The sequence below is a fragment of the Mauremys reevesii genome, linkage group 2 (genome assembly GCF_016161935.1).
Source record: "Mauremys reevesii isolate NIE-2019 linkage group 2, ASM1616193v1, whole genome shotgun sequence".
Classification (NCBI taxonomy): domain Eukaryota; kingdom Metazoa; phylum Chordata; order Testudines; family Geoemydidae; genus Mauremys; species Mauremys reevesii.
The window spans coordinates 212,965,964-212,989,874 of NC_052624.1; the positions used below are offsets into that span (position 1 = coordinate 212,965,964).

Here is a 23,911-nt window from a genome sequence, read left to right on the forward strand (position 1 = left end):
CCTCTGTCTGATGTGGAGCAGGAATCTGAAGTCAGGTCTCCCACCTGACAGGTGACTGCCCTAACCACTGCACTAAAAAGTATTCAGGGATGCCTGTCTCTCAGTTTCTCCTGTTGAATCTCTTCCACCTTGTATGAAATACTTAAGGCATTGGGCCAGAGAGACAATAATGACTCTTGGAACTACTCATCCCACCTGGGATGTATGAGATCCAAGTTCCAGGCCCTGTTCTAATGACTACTGATACAAAGTGGAACAGGCATTATTTTAGATGTCTACTTCCTTTTGAGGAGTGGGGCTTAGGCCATCTACTCCTCTCCTCTTCATTTTCTACTTGTTAGCTTAGGCGGCTCCCCACTCAGTACAATACTGGGCTTTGGTGGATCCTATTCTTGGCACCTGACTCTCCTCATGCATTATATAGGGACTGGGAGCCTGGACACCTAACTCAGGGTTTTGGACTCCACTAGCTGGCAGAACATCTAAACATTAGGCATTGAAAGGCTGAACCTAACCTATGAATCTATGGTCCTAGACCTATGAATTTTCCATGCTAATAAATCCAGGTGTTTTAGCAGCCAGATCAAAAAGACCATATAGGGCTAAATCCTAGACTTCTGAACTCCCACTGACTTCAACAGTAAGAATTGTAAGATTTAGCCAATGGTGTTTAATAAATCTCATTATTATCATAGAATCATAGAATTGGAAGGGACCTCAAGAGGTCATCTAATCTAGTCCCTTGCACTCAAGGCAGAACTAAGTATTATCTAGACCACCCTGACAGGTGTTTGTTCAACCTGCTCTTAAAAATCTCCAATGATGGAGATTCCACAACCTCCCTTGGCCATTTATTCCAGTTCTTAACTACTCTGACAGTTAGGAAGTTTTTCCTAATGTCCAACCTAAACTGCCCTTGCTGCAATTTAAGCCCATTGCTTCTTGTCCTATCCTCAGAGGTTAAGAACAATTTTTCTCCCTCCTCCTTGTAACAACCTTTTATGTACTTGAAAACTGTTATCATGTCCCCTCTCAGTCCTCTCTTCTCCAGACTAAACAAACCCAATTTTTTCAATCTTCCTTCATAGGTCATGTTTTCTAGACTTTTAGTCATTTTTGTTGCTCTTTTCTGGACTTTCTCCAATTTGTCCACATCTTTCCTGAAACGTGGTGCCCAGAACTGGACACAATACTCCAATTGAGGCCTAATCAGCGCAGAGTATTATTTCTCATGTCTTGCTTACAATACTCCTGCTAATACATCCCAGAATGATGGTTTCTTTTTTTGCAACAGCGTTACACTGTTGACTCCTCTTTAGCTTGTGATCCACTATGACCCCCAGATCTCTTTCCACAGTACTCCTTCCTAGGCAGTCATTTCCCATTTTGTATGTGTGCAACTAATTGTTCCTTCCTAAATGGAGTACTTTACATTTGTTCTTATTGAATTTCATCCTATTTCCTTCAGACCATTTCTCCAGTTTGTCCAGATCATTTTGAATTTTAGTCCTATTCTCCAAAGCACTTGCAACCCCTCCTAGCTTGGTATCATCCTCAAACTTTATAAGTGTGCTCTCTATGCCATTATTTAAATCATTGATGAAGATATTGAACAGAACAGGATCCAGAACCGATCCCTGCAGTACCTCACTCATTATGCCCTTCCAGCATAACTGTGAACCACTAATAACTACTCTCTGGGAATGATTTTCCAACCAGTTATGCACCCACCTTATAGTAGCTCCATCTAGGTTGTATTTCTCTAGTTTGTTTATGAGATAGTCATGCAAGACAGTATCAAAAGCTTTACTAAAGTTAAGATATACCACATCTACTGCTTCCCCCCATCCACAAGGCTTGTTACTCTGTCAAAGAAAGCGATCAGGTTGGTTTGACAAAATTTGTTCTTGAGAAATCCATTCTGACTGTTATTTATCCTGTTATTATCTTCTAGGTGTTTGCAAATTGATTGTTTAATTATTTGCTCCATTATCTTTCTGGGTACAGAAGTTAAGCTGACTGGTCTATAATTCCCAGTGTTGTCCTTATTTCCCTTTTTATAGATGAGCACTATATTTGCCCTTTTCCAGTCTTCTGGAATGTCTCCTGTCTTCCATGACTTTTCAAAGATAATTGCTAATGGCTCAGATATCTCCTCAGTCAGCTCCTTGAGTATTCTAGGATGTATTTCATCAGGCCCTGGTGATTTGAAGACATCTAACTTGTCTAAGTAATTTTTGAGTTGTTCTTTCCCTATTTTAGACTCAGATCCTACCTCATTTTCACTGGCATTCACTATGTTAGACGTCCAATCATCATTATGTTCCTTTTTGTACCTCTGTTAGAGGTGAATTTGCCATAGCAGACAAAAGCATTGGCCCATCTAGTCTGGTAATGTATCTAGCCTTCACTGCTAGTTATACAATGCCGTGCTTAAGGAGAAATCCCTTCCCTATATGCTTACACAGTTAGTTTCATTACCCTTATCATCTTGACTAGCTTATCAGTAAAAGTTATTAATAGTCATAAACTTTAAAAAATGCAGCTAAAGTATATGACTGTATAGCCTCTTGGCTAGCAAGTTTCAACAAGTACTTTTTCAAATTGGTTCCATCCTTACTACCCTTTTGTTTCCCTGTGTGCCCATGTTTTGTTGTTATAGGACGGGGTAAAAAAGGCAAGAACTGATCACTTTTCACTCTGTCTTACATAACTTTGATTGTTACAGTCAATTCTCCTATGTCTGTAGATTAAATAACCCTAGTCTAAAGGGTGTAGTTTGGGCAGCAGCGTAAAATTCATGGGGATGACAGACAGATCCATAAAACTTTATCACCCCAGAAAAGATTTGATAAATCACCTTCTCCTTTACATACATGTATCTGATTTGCTTGCCGCTATAAAAGATGCATTGAGAGGTGGGGAAGTAGGTGTTTTAGAAGATTAATAATGGGATATGGAGTATTTTAATGTCTAGGTTGTCTTTTTAAATTCAAATGACATCAGTAACAAAATAAAATTGTTACCATCTGATTGCTGTGGTGTGTGAAATGAGTTTATGGTCTCAGTCAGTTCTTAATGGAAATGTCTCCACATCACAAAGGATCGTTACACTTCACACTCCTGTTAGCAACGTCACAACAGAAATCAAGAACTCGATGACTGAGGAACTACCTGCTCTCTTTAGGTAAAGGTTGCGGCACATTGCCAGGAAGCTGGACTACTGCTGACCTGAAGAACAGCTCTGCGTAAGCTCATAAGACTGGCCATACTGGCTCAGACCAATGGTCCATCTACCCCAGCATCCTGTCTTCCAACAGTGGCCAATGCCAGGTGCCCCAGAGGGAATGGAAGGAACAGGCCAGTTATCAAGTGAGCCCCTGTCATCCAGTCACAGCATCTGGCAATTGGAGGCTTAAGGACACCCAGAGCATAGGGGTCATTTAGTCAAGATGGACTTTTCCTCCAGGAACTTATCTAATTATTTTTTTAACCTAATGGTGCCAAGTTCCACAGGTAGACTCAGGGCTGGCCTTACCATGAGGCGAACTGTGGTGCCTGCCTCAGGTGCCAGACTGTGTGCAGGGGGTGCCACTAGGACCCAGAGTGTAGAAAATTGTGGCTGTTGCTGGTGCATATGTAGTCTCTCTGCTCTAGATGCACAGAGATGGTGGAGTGCTGTGCTGGAGGAAGACAGGCACAAGAGACATAACGGGCAGGCAGGAGAAAAGGTGGGAGGAAATAACAGAAAGCAGCAGGAGCTGCGGAGAGAGAGAGAGAGAGAGGAGGAGGAGCCTCTTATGTACCTCTCTAGCACCCCCAGGAGCCTAAATTGATTAACACCAGCTTCTCAGGGAGCTTCCTGTTTCCTGCTGCTTCCCTGAACCCACCTGAGGAGAACAGGCAGTCAATTGAAGAAGTAGGAGCCAGTTAGGCCCTTAAGATGATGATATCGTCCCTCACTCAGGCCCTGCTACCAGCCTGCTTATTTGTCCCCTTCAACTGAGTGTTGAGAGCCACTATAGCTGGCATAGAACAGCAGTCATGAGTGAAAGAAGAAAACACCCCTCTGGGGCAGCATTCAGAAGAAAAAAGAAAGCAAGGGAAGCTTTTCTATCTAAGCAGGAAGGAGCTCTCCTGAGATACATAGACACAAATGTTCACATTGAGCCTTCCAGCCCCAGTGAGGAGGTGAGTGGTGAGAAGATGCCTGATCTTCCAGTTCGTCAGAGTGCAGGTGACCTGGCAGCTACTGCAGCATTCATATCTCTATCTCAAATGGATGTAATCATGCACATTCCTGAAGAAAAGTGTAGATCAGAGAAGAGTGTGGTGGAGGCGCAAGAAACAGCTGCTGCTGAGTTTAGTTCCTTACGTCTAGATGATCCAGGACTGTGGACCCACTTGAGCAGTAACCTGAGGGACTTCCTTGTACTGCAAGGGCCACAGCAAGTGAAAAACTTCATGTTCCCCAAAGACAATGAAAATAGAAGTTTCCATCCAACATTTTACTGGTGTGAAATTCCCAATAGTGACAAAGTGGAGAGGCCGTGGCTTATGTACTAAAAAACCCAGAATGCTGTATACTGTTTTTGTTGCAAACTCTTCCAGTCTAATGTTCCAGCTTCATTGGGTTCTACAGGAACAAAGGACTGGAAAAATCTGGCTAGACATCTGGCATGCCATGAGAAGGCAACAAATCACCAGAGAGCATTCCATAGGTGGAAAGAGCTTGAGATGAGACTAAGGTTAAAGGCCACCATAGATGATCAGCATCAAGAGAAGATTGCAACAGAGTCTCTTTACTGGCAAAATGTTCTGCAAAGGCTCATTGCCATTGTGAGAATGCTTGCTACCCAAAACCTAGCACTGCGTGGCACTTCAGATCAGTTGTATGTGCCAAACAATGGAAACTTCCTTAAAATTGTGGAGCTGATGGCTGAGTTTGATGCTGTACTCCAGGAGCATCAAAGAAGAGTCACCACCCAAGAAATGTACACACACCACTACCTTGGAAAAACAATTCAAAATGAGATCATACAGTTACTGGCAACAAAAGTCAAACCGAAGATTGTGGCAGATCTGAAGTCAGCAAGATATTACTCTGTTATTCTGGACTGCACACCTGACATCAGCCATATGGAACAAATGACTTAAATGGTGCGTTTTGTAACAACAACAGAACCTAGTGGAAATGTCCCTTCAGTGGTGACTGTCAGAGAGCATTTTCTAGAATTTATTGACATTGATGATACTACAGGAGCTGCTATGACAGATGTGCTTCTTAAAAAGCTGGAAGATATGGGAATTGTGATAGCTAACATGAGAGGTCAGGGCTACAATAATGGTGCCAACATGAGAGGAAAGAACAGAGGAGTGCAGACATGGATCTGAGAGTTCAACCCTTGAGCTTTTTTTGTCCCATGCAGTTCTCATTTATTGAACTTGGTGGTCAGTGATGCAGCATCAGCTTCTAGTGAGGGTGCTGAATTTTTTAATGTAATTCAAAGCATCTATGTTTTTCTCTGCATCAACTCATCGACGGCAAATTTTGAAGCAACATCTGGGAACATCCTCTCTGACACTGAAACCACTGAGTGCCACACGATGGGAAAGTCGAATGGAGGCGATAAAGCCCATCAAACACCAAATTGGGATGATAGATGATGCCATAGTTTCCATTATGGAGGATAATGCTATGACAGGAACTGTTCATGGGAGAACAGTGGCAGAGGGAAATGGAATCACCAGAAACATACATAAATTCAAATTTCTGTGTGGCTTAGTGTTGTGGCATGACATACTGTTTGAAATAAATGTTGTAAGCAAGAGACTCCAGGGTGTGGACCTTGATATATCTGGAGCAATGGAACAACTGGACAAAGCAAAGTCATACCTACAGTCTTACTGGTCAGATGAGGGATTTCAAAACATTCTAAAGAGTGCAGAGAAGTTGGCAGAGGAACTTCACACTGAAGCTATTTCCCCACCCATTCAAGAATACAAGAGTTACTGAAGAAGACGACATTTTGATTATGAGGCACGGAATAATCCCATACGAGACCGCAAACAACAATTCAAAGTTGAATTCTTTAACCAGGTGCTAGATTGTGCAATACAGTCAGTTAATGAATGTTTCATGCAGCTCCAGGAACACAGCAGTATATTTGAGATGCTGTATGATATTCCAAAACTCCTGACTATACCTGAAGAAGACCTACACCAGCAATGCAAGGCATAGAGACAGTGTTGACACATGATGACATGCGCGATATTGATGCGAGTGATTTAAGTGATGAACTGAAAGCCCTTTCAAGATACATTTCAGCAGGATCAACTCCAAAGGCTGTTCTGGAATATATGTGCACAAATAAGGTGACCACCCTCTTTCCAAATGCTTTTGTTGCTCTGTGCATACTTCTAACACTTCCTGTAACAGTTGCCAGTGGAGAATGCAGCTTCTCCAAGCTGAAGTTAATAAAAACATCTACGCTCTACAATGACACAGGAGAGGCTGTTCGGCCTTGCAACCATCTCAATAGAGCATGAGCTGGCTCAGGCTGTGGACCTTCAGGAAGCAGTTCAAATCTTTGCAACCAATAAGGCACAGAGAGCACCACTTTGATTATTCAAACAGATAAAAATGCCAGTGTTTACTATGCAGACAAAAAAAGTTACATTTACTGTTCAGGCATTTGAAAGTTAAGTGTTACTTAAAAATTTTGAACAAGGCATTTTAAGTTGTTATTCTCCTTTATTGGAGTAGGTAGCAGAGCAGTACCATGAGAGGAGTAGAACAGGAAGAAGGCAGAATTGAGACCTTTCAAAGTTTTGGCCCAAGTGAGAGGGTTTGGGGGCATCATTTGAGCTCCCCGCCTCAGGTACTAAAATGTTGTGGGCCCTGGGTAGACTGTGTGCTGTATGAAGAAGTACTTCCTTTTGCTTGTTTTAAGCCTGCTGCCTATTAATTTTATTGGGTTCTTGAGTAATGTGAAGGGGTAAATAACACTTCCTTATTCACTTTTTCCACCCCATCCATTATTTTATAGACCTCTGTCATATCCCCCCTTTGTCTTCTCTTTTCTAAGATGAACAGTCCCAGTCTTTTTAATCTCTCCTCCTATGGAAGCTGTTACAGACACCTGATCATTTTTGTTGGCCTTCTCTGTACCTTTTCCATTTCTCACAACATTTTTTAGATGCAGAGACCGGAACTTCATGTAGTATTCAAGGTGTGGGCATACCGTGAATGTATATTGTGGCACTATGATATTTTCTGTCTTATTAGCTATTCCTTTCCTAATGGCTCCCAACATTGTTAGCTTTTTTTGACAGATGCTGCACAAACTATCCACAATGACTCCAAGATCTCTTTCTTGAGTAGTAACAGCTAATGTAGACCCCATCATTTTGCATGTGAAGTTGGGATTATTGTTTTCCAGTATGCATCACATTGCATTTATCAACATTGAATTTCATCTGGCATTTTGTTGCTCAGTTACACAGTTTTGTGAGATTCCTTTGCAATTCTTCATTGTCAGCTTTGGACTATCTTCAGTAATTTTGTATCATCTGCAGACTTTGCTACATTGCTATTTCCCCCTTTTTTCCAGATCATTTATGAATACATCGACCAGCACTGGTTCCAGTACAGAACCCTAGCAAACATTCTACCTACCTCTCTCCATTCTAAGAGAGGTAGGTAGCATGCTACATCCATTTGACCATTTATTCCTACCTTTTGTTTCCTATGTTTTAATCCATTACTGATCCATGAAAGGACCTACCCTCTTATCCCAGACTGTTTAGTTTGCATAAAACTGTTTAGTTTCCCTTCTGTGAGGGACCTTGTCAAAGGCTTTCTGAAAGTCCAAGTATACTATATCCACTGGATCGCCCTTGTCCACATGTTTGTTGACTCCTTCAAAGAATTCTAATAAATTGGTGAGGCATGATTCCCCTTTATAAAAGCTGTGTGGAACACAATATGTTGAACACAATTCTGTTCTTTACTACAGTTTCAACCAATTTGCCTGGCACTGAAGTTAGGCTTACCAGCCTGTAATTGCCAGGAGTGCCTCTGGAGCCTTTTAAAAAAAATTGGTATTGCATTAGCTATCCTCCAGTCACCTGGTACAGAAGCTGATTTAAGTGCTAGGTTACATACCACAATTAGTTCTACAATTTCATATTTGAGTTCCTTCAGAACCAAAAAGTCTGTCTCTCTCACCAACAGAAGTTGGTCTAATAAAAGATATTACCTGACTCAACTTGTCTCCCTATTTTTAAGGCTATACAGATGGCTTCATTCTTCAGGGCTGCCAATGCCAGCATCTTCCCAAAGCAACTAATTTCACTAAGGGGGGGGGGAATCCTTAATTAAAAAATTAATTAGATGGCCTGAATGTTGTCGCTTAAAATTTTCCAGGGGAATCACCTTTCTGGCAAAATTTTATGTGGCTCCTCATTTCTGGGTTTTTTGCAGTATCAATGAAAATCTCATCAATCCTTTGTCATTAGTATTGTGACATTTTCCTGTTAAAGAAATAAGCCAATAGAAATAAAACAAGTTCCAGACAGACAAACATAGTGAAAACCACTAAACTGAATATTAGAGGAAGGGACAAGTCTGAAGAACTAACTCCAGATATATTAAACCAGAATAAGTTATAGAAAAAAAGAAATGCATTCTCTGTGTATCAAACACATTATTTCATAAAACTTTGTAACTCTTACATTTTAACTGTATCTGTCAGAACAGACTGATTAAAAAGATTACTGGAGGACATCAGTTATGTATTTCTCAGACCTGTCCTTCATTTTATTTTATTATTAGTTGCTGGTCCTCTGTAGGGAACCGCCAACAAGGGAAGCAGCAACTCTCAATTGGAGCCAACTGCGACAGGATTGGGACTATTCAACACGAGTTCCTTCATGCACTTGGATTCTGGCATGAGCAATCACGATCTGACCGGGATGATTATGTCTCCATAATGCGGAACAGAATTCAGTCTGGTAAATCATTTTCATTGGCGTTCTTTTCACTTAAGTCAATGGAGAAGACTAATCTGTGTAACATCTCATATAGCTACACTAGGATTTTAAAAATATAATTCCTTCACCTCAATTTATTTATTTTAACAACTACCCACACCAAAGAGATAAATGTTAAGGGACATATAATGAGGCCAATAGACCTCAATTATTATTATCATCATCTGTATCAAGGCATTTCCTGGAGGCCTCAATGCAGGATTGGGGCCTCATTGTGCCAGGTGCAATACCCAGAGTAAGAGAGCACTTAGGAGCACAGTAAAAGAATTGGCACCACTGTAAATTACAATAAATGAATCCACCTACTTCGCTAGAAGCTTTTGACATTATTTAAAAAACAAACAAAAACCCACTGCAACCAAATCAAAACCAGGAGCAAACCACAGAAAATCCCAGCAAAACTACAACTCGCTGATACCCCCCAACCTGTGGGACTTTTTCCCCACTAAGGGTTCTAACCCCCTTAAACAGTCACCTCGGTAAAAATATGAGTCATGTAGCATGTGAGTTCAACAATCTTGGACTATTACAGGCAAGGTTAGAAGCTTCTTCCACAACTGAGGCCCTCTCAGGAATCTTATTGGTCTCTATTTCTTTGGCTCATTATGATCTGTTTGTCAGGCAACATGAAGGTCATGGTACTAGATATGAACTCGTTCCTTCCTAACTCAAGAACACCTACAAAATTCAACACTAAAAGACATAATTATTAGATCAAATACATCTTATTTATGGATGATCAGCCAGGAGCTGCAGATGTAAGAATATATTGTAGAGAATGACTTAATTTATATCTGTTTTTTGGATCTGTATTTAATTATTTTTTGCCTTACAATGAGAGAGAAAAGAAAAGAAGCTCAGCCTATTTAGGTTAACAAAAAGGAAAGTTAAGAGGTAAGCTGATGACAATCTAAGTACCTACATGGGGAGAAGATTTCTGATAGAGGAGGACTCGAATTTATCACACAAAGGGCTTATAGCAGGGGTGGTGTTTAAAGTGGATCAAACTGAGTTAGACTGGTTTGAAAACAGTTGCATACATGATGCACTCAATCATTGTGCACTAACTCCACATTTGCTGTGAACTCTGGAGTACTCTTGCCAACTAGACTAGGTTTGCTGCAAATTGAATTAGTGCAGTCTACTATTTTTGTGGATGTAATTGCTGTGCACCGCTTTTTCCATGCTTCCAACAGCTATATCACAGTGACTTTACAGGTTTACCATTATGGACTTGTCCATTCACCTGTGTGCCTGCCCCTGCTCTGGTGTTCAGTTCCCAGGACATCTCCTTTGATAGCTGGTGTGGAGTCGGAATTTGCCCGTTTACTCCTTGATCTGAGTGTATCAGCATTCTTGCAATGCAACCATGATAGCACTCCAGCTGTCCCACAACATGTCTCACACAGCTGCTTGCAACTATGCTGAAACACTGGATCTCATTGCCATCTGGGGAGAAGTGTCAGTGCAGGAAGCTCTTGTGGCCAGCCACTGGAAGAAAGACCTTTTTGTGTACATTGCTAAGCAGATGTCTGAGAGGAGCCACAACCAGGATGCCAACCAGTGCCAGAAATGAGGGACAAAAGGAAACAATGCAACCTGTCCATTTTATGGTGAATTGAACAAGATCCTACATTTGGGTGGCCATCCTGAGCCTGAAAAGGAGCCAGAATTTACCAGTATACATTGCCAAAGAGCCACAGTAATATGTCAGAAGCTCCCCATTTGCTCCCCCCATTCCCAGCCCCTCCCTCCCACCAGCAGTCCCTCCCAATCAGCTGTTTTGTGGTATGCAGGAGGGGAGTAGCGAGGGCACGGACAGCTCAGGGGAGGGGGTGGGAAGGGGTGGAGTGGGGGCAGGGGTTGAGCAGAGAGCACCCCCCTGGCACATTGGAAAGTTGGTGCCTGTAGCTCCAGCTTAAGAGTTGGTGCCTATACAAGGAGCTGCATATTAACTTCTGAAGAGCCGCTTGTGGTTCCGGAGCCACAGGTCCTACATAATTATAGCACTACCCATCCAAGACACCACATGGAGCCTGCTGGCTGCACTCTCCCCTCACACTGAGGACAATCAGCAAGGTCCACTAGAGGATGAGTGGGAGGATACTAGAGAACAAAGGCGCTGACTTTCTGAGTTCCCCAGGGGGTGCTTGACCCCTGCTCGGCCCCAGACCCCTCCCCCACTCCACCCCTTCCCCCAAGGCCACACTCTTCCCATCTCCCACCAGCGCCTCCTGCATGCTACTGCTGATCGCGGGAGCCATGGGAGGGGAGGGAGAAGGGGAGGAGCACATCAGCAGGACCATCTGTGGGTACTGAGCATCCACTATTTTTTTCCCATGGGTGCTTCAGCCCCAGAGCACCCATGCAGTCAGTGCCTATGTTAGAGAGGAGCTGTCCCCTAAGAGGCAGGATCTATTGGGGATCCAGGACCTTGATGCCAGCCAGTTGAAGAGCCAGCCCCAGTTATGCCTGCAATAATGTATCCCAATTCCTCCCCTGCTCTGAAGCAAAGGACCATGTATCTCTGCCCCAAGAATGCTATTCCATCAGTTCACAGCAAACTACCATCATGTGTTCACACATTGCAAACTGAAAACAGAACAGACATCCTGTGCGTATGCTATTGGTGCAACTTGCGAACTAGGAGTTACCAGATGTTTTATATTAAACCATCTAAAGTCAAAAGTTTCAATGGTCAGAAGCTGAAGCTACAAACATTTCAGACCAGAAATAAGGTGGGTGTTTTTTTTTACAGTGATGGAAAATAATCATTGAAACAACTTAGGATTGTGGTGGAGTCTTCGTCACCTGAAGTCTTGAAATCAAGACTGGCGGTCCAAAAGATATGCTATAGTTTAATGAGAAGTTGTGGGTTTGATGCAGGAATCATGCAGTAAAATTCTATGGTCAGTGTTATGCAGCAGGGCAGACTGAAAAATCATAGTTCTCCCTTTTGCCCTTAAAAATCTATAACTCAGTCCTTGAACTCTTAAATTACACAGTTTTCTTAATATAAAAGCAGATTGTACATATATGTATTTTAGGTAACTTTTATATCCTGATTGATCAGTTCTCTCTCCCTTCATTTTCTTCATTAGGTAAAGAACACAATTTCAATACATACGATGATAAAACATCAAGCGCCCTGAACGTTCCTTATGATTACACTTCTGTGATGCACTATAGTAAAACGGCATTCATGAATGGAACTGAACCAACCATAGTAACTAACATACCAGAATTCATGGATGTGATTGGGCAACGAATGGATTTCAGTGATTATGATCTCCAGAAGCTAAATCGCCTATACAATTGCAGTAAGTTTTTCAAGTTCTCTTGAATCATTGTTGCTTTTTCTGTCCATTATATGGAAGAAATCAAGAAAAATTTACCCAGCACAGGTAAAAGAGAAGCTAACGGTTTAGAAAAGTGGGTGTGTTAAGAGCACCAGAAATATCAGTACAATTAAGACAGTTAGAAATAACAGACCATGCCTTCAGGAGTCCTGCAGTGTAGAAGGCAATGCAAAGCTTCCAATGAAATTTTATTTGATCTTTAGTTAAAGAACACTTTTACTAGGTAGTTAAAGAACACTTTTATTAGGCAGCTGATTTGTGTTCATCCCTTGGGTGGTTGCTTTAAGACATGCTTTACTGTACAAAGTTTTCTGATTCCCCTGCAGTTGTGGTAGACACTGTAGAAAAATTCACATCTCTGCTGTCTCTATTATATCTGCACTGGCTGTACCCTTACCTATCACAATTTGGGAGACACAGGGTGTGTGTCATCAAATTACACGGTGGGGGGGGTTCTCTGAAGAAAATATGTTGTTTTTTTAAAGTCCTTCCAAATCCAGTCTAGATACAGTATGGTGACAGTGTGAGACCAGTACCTCTTCACGTAGGCCAGGTAATTCAAGAAGAGGAATGAAAACAAGGGAGGGAGAATTATAGTATATGGTTCCATTATCAAAGGGGATTAAAAATCTGTAATTGTGATTGGCTAAACCAGTTCAGATAAGTATACACTGGCATGCAGATCATAACTTTTTTGGTAATCTCACTTCAACAATAAGCAAATCAAGCATCATTAGACATTATGTTTTTTAAAAATCTATTATTGTTTCAAAAAACATTTTACAATAAGTATGAGTATTAAAATTCTACAAGCTCCTAGTAAAAATCCCTTTGCTTGCTTAGGTCCCAGTTCAGCAACACACTTTAGGCACATAAAGCACTTGAGGTCCGTGGGACTTACATATGTGCTTAAAATTTAAGGGTGTCCTTAAATGCTTTGTTGAATTGGGGTCATAGCTGCGTCCTCCCCTTATCTCTTGCAACTCTGACTGTTTCCCCTTTTGTAAATTGTATACAACCACTTTCTTTGTCTTTCCCCCACATTTTATTATTTCCTCACTACATATGTGCCATTCTATATTCTTATGCTTATCTCCATTCACATCCACACAGTGGGAGAAATCACAGGCCTATTGAAGTCAATGTGTGTTTTGCTATTGATTTAATCAGGGCCAGGATTTCAACCAGTCTCCCTCTTAGCTTAAGTATCAGAGGGGTAGCCGTGTTAGTCTGGTTCTGTAGAAGCAGCAAAGAATCCTGTGGCACCTTATAGACTAACAGATGTTTTGTAGCATGAGCTTTTGTGGGTGAACACCCACTTCTTCGGATGCAAGCAGTGGAAATTCTCACCAGCAACTGCACACCGCACCATAGTAACTCTAGCTCAGGAACCAACCCATGCAACAAACCTCGATGCCAACTCTGCCCACATATCTACACCAGCAACACCATCACAGGACCTAACCAGATCAGCCACACCATCACCGGTTCATTCACCTGCACGTCCACCAATGTAATATATGCCATCATATGCCAGCAATGCCCCTCTGCTGTGTACATCGGCCAAACTGGACAGTCTCTAAGGAAAAGGATAAATGGACACAAATCAGACATTAGGAATGGCAATATACAAAAACCTGTAGGAGAACACTTCAACCTCCCTGGCCACACAATAGCAGATTTTAAGGTGGCCATCCTCCAGCAAAAAAACTTTAGGACCAGACTCCAGAGAGAAACTGCTGAGCTCCAGTTCATCTGCAAATTTAACACCATCAGTTTAGGACTAAACAAAGACTGTGAATGGCTTGCCAATTACAGAACCAGTTTCTCCTCCCTTGGTTTTCACACCTCAGCTGCTGGAACAGGGCCCCATCCTCCCTGATTGATCTAACCTCGTTATCTCTAGCTTGCTTCTTGCTTGCTTATATATACACACCTGCCCCTGGAAATTTCCACTGCTTGCATCCGAAGAAGTGGGTGTTCACCCACGAAAGCTCATGCTACAAAACATCTGTTAGTCTATAAGGTGCCACAGGATTCTTTGCTGCCTCTTAGCTTAGACAGAGACCTAAATCTGGCCTGTACTTTCCCTGTATTAAACTACATGTTGTGCATTCACTCAGTATGCTTTTAGTTTATTTTTATATGAGACAGACAAAACTTTCAAAATTTCCATGGGCTGATGCAATCATAGGTTTCAAATGCAAACAGGTTTGTGTGTTACATTTTTTTAAAATTCCAGCTAAATCATGTCCTCCTGACTGCTCTTTAGTGTTACATTCAACTGATATTCCAAAATTTGTAGTCTAACAAAGTCATCAGGGAAATTTTGGTAAAGCCAGTGGCCATGCCTGGGATAACTGGAGGAGATGGAGGTCTGAAGGGGAAGGAGAGTCCATTGTCATTTTGATTGAGTAAGGACTGGAGGATCTGGGCTATCATTTTTATAAACAACTGTCTATTGCACAATATCAACACAACACTTAAGAGATGCAGAAGATGATTAATGGATCTCTCAAGTATGATGGAGTCACTTGATGTTCACGATTGCTGAAAAAGAACCCAAACTTTGCATTAGTCAGTCCCACTCCAGTATGTCACAGCTAATTACAGGCCCACTCATGTGAAGTGCTAAACATGCAACTCATATTGACTTTGATGAGATTGGTGGATGCATAGGATTCCATAGGAGCCTAATGTCTTAGTATTCTCTCTGACACCAGCTTCGGAAGACTAGAATTCAGATGTACCACTTCCTTTTGTATCTTGCAGCCTCCTCACTAAGTTTTATGGACACATGCAGTTTTGAACTTGAAAATGTGTGTGGCATGATTCAAAGTTCAGAAGATAACAGTGACTGGCAACGTGTGTCTCAGGTATCTGCTGGCCCACACACTGATCATACCAATATGGGACACTGCAAAGGTAATGTCAAGGAATTCTTATCTTTTGAAAATGTTTTCTGCTAGGGCAGAATTGTGACTTTGATCTTCTCCAGAGTGGACCTGAGGATGAATTTTTAACCAAGCAGCATAAAATTATCAGGAACACGTGTTATTTTTGCTGTAGATATTAATGAAGGTTGAAAGTTATAATATCTTTCCTCTGCTTTCTGGCCTTTGGTATAGTAATAAAACAAGAGAACTATACAAGATGCATTAATTGGCTTAAAAAAAGATTTGCAAACCATGGTAGTTCAGATATATGAAAAATATTTCTGCTATTACCATAAATTCTTGTTTGTGTTTAACTGCTCAGTAGAAATTTTGGAAAGGGTTGGGATTTGAAAATATATATTATTTGTGCTGGGTAAACAGTTCATTGGAAATAAAAACTGATTGTTTTGAGCCTGCCAAAACAATCATCATGAGTTTTGGTTCAACAGCATCAGCCAACACACCAGGTAGTGTATGCAAGCAAATAATGGGCCATCTGGAAAGGAGTCATTGGGGCAAACAACTTGACTAATTTTAAGATAGAGCTTGATAGTTTATTAATGGGATTCTATGACGGGGTTGCCTGAGATAGCAGGGGATTAGACTCAGAGATCAGGAGGCCCCCTTGCAGTCCTATCAGTGACGGATTTAGAATTAGTGGGGCCCTATGCACAGTTTCACTTTCAGGCCTCCCCCCCGCCCCCCTCAGGACCCAGCCAAGAAAAAGAACATTCTTTCTTATCTCCCCTCCCCCGCCTTTTCATTCTTTTTTCTTCATCCTCCTCCTATGAGTAATGGGAAGTAAATGAAAATAAAGTGAGGCATCTTGATTGGGGCAGGGGGTTAGGGTGAAGGAGGAGGTGTGGGAGTTGGGCTCTGGGAGGGAGTTTGGGTGCTGGGGTTGGGCTGGGGCAGAGGATTGTGGTGTGGGAGGGGGAGAGGGGTGCAGGCTCTGGGAGGAAGTTTGGGTGTGAGCTCTGGGCTGGGGCAGAGGGCTGGGGTACAGGAGGGGGCAGTGCTTACCTTGGGTGGCGCGGCTCCCAAAGTGACTGGCACACACACTTCTCTGGCAGTGGCTCCTAGGCAGGGGTGACAGGGGGTCTCCACGCGTCGCTACCCGCAGGTGCAGTTCCCGGCCAATGGGAGCTACAGAGTTGGCACTTGGGGCGCCACAGGGACAGGCTGTCCACTTCTGGGAGCAGCACGGCGTGGATGGAGGGAGGCAGAGCAGGCAGGGAGCCGCCTTAGCCCTGCTGCTGGCACATCTCTGTGTGCCCCTTGGGGGGAGGAGGGCAGCAGGTTTCCGTGTGCTGCCCAGGGCAGAGGCAGCACGTGGAGCTGCCTCCCCCCGCCCCACCAGGGGTGCATAGAGACATGCCAGCAGCCAGCTGCTTCTGGGAGCAGCATGGGGCCATGGGCCACAGCATGCAGGCGGCCTGCCTGCCTGAGCCCTGCTGCACCACCTGCCAGGACACGGGGGAAGATTGTCAGATGAGATTTGTCCTGCATTTTGGGGGCCCCCTGTCATCAGGGGCCCCATGCTACTGAACGGTTTGTTTCATGGTAAATCTACTCCTGAGTCCTATGTCCCTAAATGGCTAGACCAGAAACACCTATGCTTTGGAACATGGATACTAAGAGTCAGGCAAATGGGGAAAATAGCCAGCAAAAGAGAAAAATTCTCTTTACTCCGATACTGTATCCCCAGAGACTCTAAGGCCTTTGAGGTAGGGACCATCATTTACTACATTTATACCGGGCCTAACACGCTGAGTGCCCTAGGCATTATCACAATGTAATGGTAAATAATATTAATAAAAATGTAACCAGAAAACTGTACTTTCTTTTTCTTTTGCATTTCTCGTGCACTTTTGACAGATACTGGGTACTTCATGCATTTTAATACCAGTGCTGGCAGCATGGGAAACACAGCTACTCTGGAGAGCCGAATTCTATATCCCAAAAGAGGATTTCAGTGCTTACAATTCTATTATTACAACAGTGGTCATGCAAGTGATTCGCTGAATATCTTAGTCAGGGAGTATGATTCAGCCAGCTCCACTGGTGCTTTAAGGCTCGTTGAAAGGATACAAGGTATGAAATAAAGTTGCTTTTTAAATGTGTGCCTTCTGGTTGGATATACATTCAATATGCTTAACAGACTGCTGGGAGGGAAAAGCATAGTATAGTGAAGTGGCATTTTTCCTTTATCATTGTTCTTCTTTTAACTCCTGTCCTCTGTAGTTTCATTATTGGCTTTCTTCTCTCTTGTTATTGCAGTGATTCTATTAGCTGAGGATATAATATGTGATGCAACCTCAGTCCGTCATTTTCCAGTAATATAGTCAGTTACGACAACTGACTTGCACTTATCAATAAGGTTCTCTCACCTAACATAGCTAAAGATCCACAAGCATTCATGGTAGCTGATCTAAAATTGCAGGTGTGACGGGCTGGATCACAGAAACCCCTTGGGAACTGCCAACTGATGTGCCAAGACTACTTCTGCCCCTGCTTTCCTGCCCTGGCAGCTTGGGACGTCAGTGCCCTGCCTGGTTTGAGCCAGACCCGCTAGCCTGCTGCAAACCCAGACCCAAGTCTGAAGCATGTCCCCTAACAGCTGTAGGCTTAATTGAAAGCAGGTTAAGAAGTGTTCCTGTCTTTAACACTCAGATGCTCAGCTCCCAATAGGGTCTAAACTCTAAATAAATCCATGTTACCCTGTACAAAGCTTATACAGGGTAAACTCATAAATTGTTCACCCTCTATAACACTGATAGAGAGATATGCACAGCTGATTGCCCCCTCCCCACCCTAGATATGAATACATACCCTGGGTTAATTAATAACTAAAAAGTGATTTTATTAAATACAGAAAGTAGGATTTAAGTGGTTCCAAGTAGTAACAGACAGAACAAAGTGAATTACCAAGAAAAATAAAGTAGAATATGCAACTCTATGTCTAATACAGTAAGCAAACTGAATACAGATAAAACTTACCCTCAGAGGTGTTCCAGTAAGCTTCCTTTTACAGACTAGCCTCCTTCTAGTCTGGGTCCAGCAATCACTCACACCCCCTGTAGTTACTGTCCTTTGTTCCAGTTTCTCTCAGGTATCCTTGAGGGTGGAGAGGCTATCTCTTGAGCAGCTAAAGACAAAATGGAGGGTCTCCCAGGGGTTTAAATAGACTCTCTCTTGTGGGTGGAGACTCCCTCCTCTCTCCTATGCAAAGTCCAGCTCCAAGATGGAGTTTTGGAGTCACATGGGCAAGTCACAGTTCACCTGCTGCCTTGAACATCCGCAAGTAGACTTCTTATGTGGATTGGAGCCTTCCAAGATCCATTGTCCATTAAGTGCTTCTTGATTGGGCACTTAACTTGCACATTCCTTTCTCAAGAAGCTGCCGAAATGCTTTACTAAGGCTACTTAGAAATCAAGCAAGTACACAGCCAATATTCATAATTTCGAATACTACAATGACACATGCATACAAATAGGATGAATAGATTCAGGAGATCATAACCTTTACATAGATATGTTACATGGCATATGTAGCATAAAACATATTCCAGTTATGTCACATATACATTCATAAGCATATTTCCATAAAGTCTTATGAGGTGCAATGTCACAGCAGGTAGATGTGTCTTAGACAACATAAAAAGTCGCAGAGCAAATTAATGTTAATAGTTAAGATATTAATATTACAAAAGTGGAAAAGTTGGAGTGAATTTAAAAGATTAGCCGAGTGCCCTGGGTCTGAGGGATCTTATCAAGTTGGAAAAAAATATTTCCATACATTTATTTAACAGTGTTTGGACTCACGTCACAGAAGTATGTGAATAACATATCACAATTTGCATTTGACACGTAGCATGATATATTCTGTGAGCTTTCAACTGTAAATAGGTTTAAGTGACTTAGACACCTAACTCCTATTGGAAATCAACAGGGCTTAGTCATTTGGGTACTTTGAAAAATTTACTCTATATGCAAGTTTCTTTCCTCCCTTTTTTTTGAACATATAATAAACTTTAAAACTGATAAAAATCCCACCAATCTCCAGGTTTACAGGACCAGTCTACAATAGTGTATTCCCCATATAAGGACTAATTAAAATGCATTGAAATCTACAGAAGTTTTTTCAATGATTCATCAGGTTTTGGATCAGGCACAAGATCTTTTGTCATTGTTAATAAGTCAGAGCAGATCCCATTAGAAAAGGTAAATGCATAATAATTATACATAGAGTACCCAGTTATCTCTATACTCACTCTTTTAGACTGAAGAATAATAAATACTAAATAATAATAAATAGACTTGTTCCCCTTTGCAACTAAGGTTTGTTCTACACTTAAAAGTTAGTCAATATAGCTATGTTGACCAAGGGTGTGAAAAACACCATGGACATAGCTATGCTGATCTAACACCCCTCTCCCCGCATGTAGATGCAGCCATGTTGAGGAAAGAATAGTAGCTATCAATCATTTAGGGAGGCTGTGACTAAAGGGTTATGCCAGCATAGTTATGCTGACATGGTTTTGTGGGTATAGTCTGCATAGTGTACACATAGCCTATGTCTAATTAGACCTGTTTGCTTGCAAGGTCTTCCCTGTAGCAAATATCAAGTCCTCTACACCTTTCTTTCCTGCATGCTTGACTGCCCCATGAACCTCACCTGCTGGTTGCTCTGGTGCTTTTGGCATCCCTATACACTATCAGATTCCTCTCATACAAACTGGTATTAGGGCTTCTCAGGGCCTGTTTAGACCTCAGGTTAATTTAAAGGGAATCCCTAACTCTCACTAAACCTATCCTGACAGAAAGTTTACTCTCTCTATACTTCAGCCTACTTCTTGAAATCTATCTCATGGATATTTGGTTGCAGTACAGGGTGGATAAGTCAATAAATTAAAAAATATATATATTTAAATCAGATTTTTTAAAAAATGTAAATTAAGTATAGGGTTTTTTTTAAAATAAAGCTGTTTAAAATTAAATTTGAAATTGAAAACCTATGTTAAGGCCTAAATTTATTATCTATTAATCATTTAAACTAAATACAAAACCAACAAACAACAACAACAACAAAAAACCCTTAAGCAGTACACATTTGCTGCCAAGTTTTAAAGGAAGTCAAACCACTGAACTGGTGGAAGTCACTGGCTAAGCACCTGGAACCAGAGTTTGTTGACATGTTAAACCAGATTTTGTAAGCAGTTGTCTCTTCTGCAGCTGCAGAGAATATTTTCTGCATTTCAGTTTATTCAACTAGTTCAGTTCAATGATTAATTAATTCAAAGTTAAGAAAGCAGTTGGCAACCAAGAAAATAGGTGTGAGAGGATGAGATCTGCTAGTTCCAAAATCCTGGAGAACATGGTGATAGGAAATAATCCATTCAATTCACTAAATACAAATAATATTTCCTTTGCTTAATAAATCAGGTAGTTTTCAATACAAAATGTTTGATAAACTTTTTTTCCTTATGCATCTAGAATATTTAAGGTACACACAGCTATTTTTTATTTAATTAAAAAAATTAAAATGCTGGTCTTGTGCATTTTAATTGATTTGAATTTCCATACAAATAGAGCTTGACACAAATCACAAGTAAAAATTAATCTAGTAAACAAGAAATGCATCATTCACCATTTTCTAATATAGAAATGTAAAAATTAAGAATCTGACTACGTATACATTAAGCGATATAACTACTTAAATAAATATGTTCAGACAGCGTAGTCTCCTGGTTAGCAAAAAGAAGACCAAATTTAGTGCAAAAGTTATATTTAGTTGCAAATCAACATGTTTTAATGGTTACCAACTAACGAGAATCAGTCTTTCTTTAAGAAAATAACTAAATGGTACAAAGGCAAAACACAAATAAAATGTATTTAAATCAAGGTTTCTTGCTTGCTGGTTTACATCATGACTAAAATCGGTAATTTAAATAGATCTATTTAAAATCAATCCATCCTTTTCTGTTCTTGAGATATGTAACTGTTCATGTGCATGGGCTGTGTTTTGGTGGTGGTAGAGGTGAGAGGTGGATTGTTTTGTTTAGGAGGGGTTTGTTACAGAGATACTAGGTAGTATTTTGTGCATGTCCAGTTATCACAACATTTGGATTAACTCACTGCCAAATTCTTTGGAAAATATATAATCAAGAAATCTCTTAGAACAATAACTTTTTTCCATTATTAAATTCAGTAAAGAACTAAACATACGTTAGAAAATTAGAAGGGAAAAGAATGTGCTCCTGCATGCATATTTAAATTTCATGAAAAGCAGCATTTAGAAGAGAGATATTGACACAACCTCAACTCTAGTGGAATTAATAATTTTTTGTGTAATGTTGTAACAGGTCCTGAATACTGTACAGTATTTGACTGCTCTCTTTGCTCTCTCTTTCAGGTTCACCTCTGGATTATTGGCAGCTTTACCATGTTCCTTTGAAGGCCACAAGGAAATTCAGGATTGTATTTGAAGGTGTAAAAGGAAATGGTTCATCAAATGGAGGCCTCTCAATTGATGACATTAACCTTTCAGAAACACAGTGTCCCCATCATGTCTGGCATATAAGAAATTTCACACATCTCCTCAATACAAGTCCTGCAGGGAGAAAAATATATAGTCCACCTTTTTACTCTAGTAAAGGATATGCTTTTCAGGTTGGCTTGTATGTGAATGGTACCAGTAGCAACCCATTTAACTTAGCGATATATTTGCACTTAATCTCTGGAGTAAATGATGATCATCTGCAGTGGCCTTGTGAATGGCAACAAGCTACTATGATGCTGTTGGATCAAAATCCTGATATTCGTCAAAGCATGTCAAATCAAAGAAGTGTAACAACAGATCTATCTGTATTAACAGGTTAGTTAAAAACTGATGACTACACTGTCCTGTTTACCCAACACATTGTCTTGCTTTTGTAAGAACAGAACAAAAAGACAATGGGTCAAATTCTCTCTTGGTACAAGTGGGTACAGCTCCATTGTCTTCAACGGAGTTTCACCTATTTACATTAGTAGGGAATTTGATGCAATGGAAGGAAGCAGTGACATAGGGGAATTGTGTGTCCCAGAGCAGGATAATAGGGTTGAGCAGGGGCCTTGGGTGGCATCCTTTATATATTATATTACATATACATTTTGTGTGTGTGTGTGTGTGTGTGTGTGTGTGTGTGTGTGTGTGTGTGTGTGTGTGTGTGTGTGTGTGTGTGTGTGTGTGTGTGTGTGTGTGTGTTTTTTTTAAAGACAGCATGCTTGAGCAGCAGGAATGGCATCCACTCTGAAGATTCCTTTCATATGATCAATGCAATAGCCTTTACATCTGCCTTTGAGAACGTGGCCTTCCAGCCCTCTTGAAAATAGAAATGCAGAGGTGACCAGCTCTTAGGCATGATTTAATACAAGACAAAAGTGCCATCATTAACCAGAATCCATGATGAAGGGAGCATTGGTGTCAAACCTAATCTTCAAGTGGACAAAGGACTAATAATTCAGATTCAATAACCTGCAGCTAGAGGGGGGGAGAGGGAAGAGAAGAGAAGAAATGGTGACAGCTCAGAGTCATTTTAAAAAGAGAAAATTCAATGAAAAGGTAAAAACTGAAAACAGAAGAGAGTAAGAATTTCTATGGGGAGGTAAATTATAGGATTTTATAATAATGTACATTGGATATAGGCCTAAGACACTTTCTATATATTAGTGTAGTAAGGATTTTGCTATAAAAGACAGCTACTAGTATCACAGTCTTTAAGTTCTTGCTTTGCATGGAAACACATCTAGCTGTGTGGATTCCCAGATTTTAGCAATGCTAGGGTCTGAAAGGCATTAAAAATTGTCTAAAAGTCACAATATATATTTTTTTAAGTACAAATGTTCTGTGATGCGCACACACACATTAAACTTCCTAATGGGGAAAGTATGTGACAGGATGGGATCCCCTTTTAATAAATTAAAATACTACACAAGATTTCCTGCTGATAATCATCTTCTTGCCCTATACATTCTGGTCCTTGCCACTTCATTCCCTTCTACCCTACACAGCTGGGCATACTGTTCAGCTCTCTTGGTTCTTTGCACCCAGGCACATGCAACTCACTTTCCTTCTTTTTTCTCTTGGTCATTCGTATCCTGCTTACATCTCCAATCCCTGAGGGCAGCTCTTGATTCTTCGCCTTCTAGGTAGTGGAAGCCCCAAACAGAGGCAGCTAGGCTGGCTCCTTTACGTTGCCAGCTACTTTCACAGGTGTTTGATCTCTGCCTTGTGATGTCAAGCTGGCATATCTGGAGGAGCAACTTGTGACCAGCTAGTTCTCCACAGACTACCAACAAATACTTTGAGAACCACCAAACTAGTGCATTTTAAAAACTAATCCTGTGTTACCAATTTTTATTCCAACTTTATTCCAAAAAAGATTTCACAACAGGTTTTTTTTTGGATGACACGCAGAATAGGCCGCATGTTCCTCTGCTCCCATCGCAAGATAAAAATCTATTTAACAAACCACTGGAAGACTTTCTTGATATAGCCTCCTGAGGGACACATCACAC

General features: G+C 41.1%; 1 protein-coding gene across 3 annotated transcripts in view; it reads left to right on the forward strand.

Moving 5' to 3' along the window:
* Window positions 1-23,911, forward strand: part of MEP1B (meprin A subunit beta) — a 54,759-nt gene that overhangs the window by 25,309 nt on the left and 5,539 nt on the right. For all 3 annotated transcript variants that reach the window (XM_039525703.1, XM_039525701.1, XM_039525702.1), the window contains exons 7-11: window positions 8,837-9,015; window positions 12,156-12,374; window positions 15,186-15,338; window positions 17,228-17,443; window positions 21,765-22,226. In XM_039525703.1, the coding sequence (XP_039381637.1) occupies window positions 8,837-9,015; window positions 12,156-12,374; window positions 15,186-15,338; window positions 17,228-17,443; window positions 21,765-22,226 (1,229 nt within the window). The remainder of the gene's footprint in view (window positions 1-8,836; window positions 9,016-12,155; window positions 12,375-15,185; window positions 15,339-17,227; window positions 17,444-21,764; window positions 22,227-23,911) is intronic.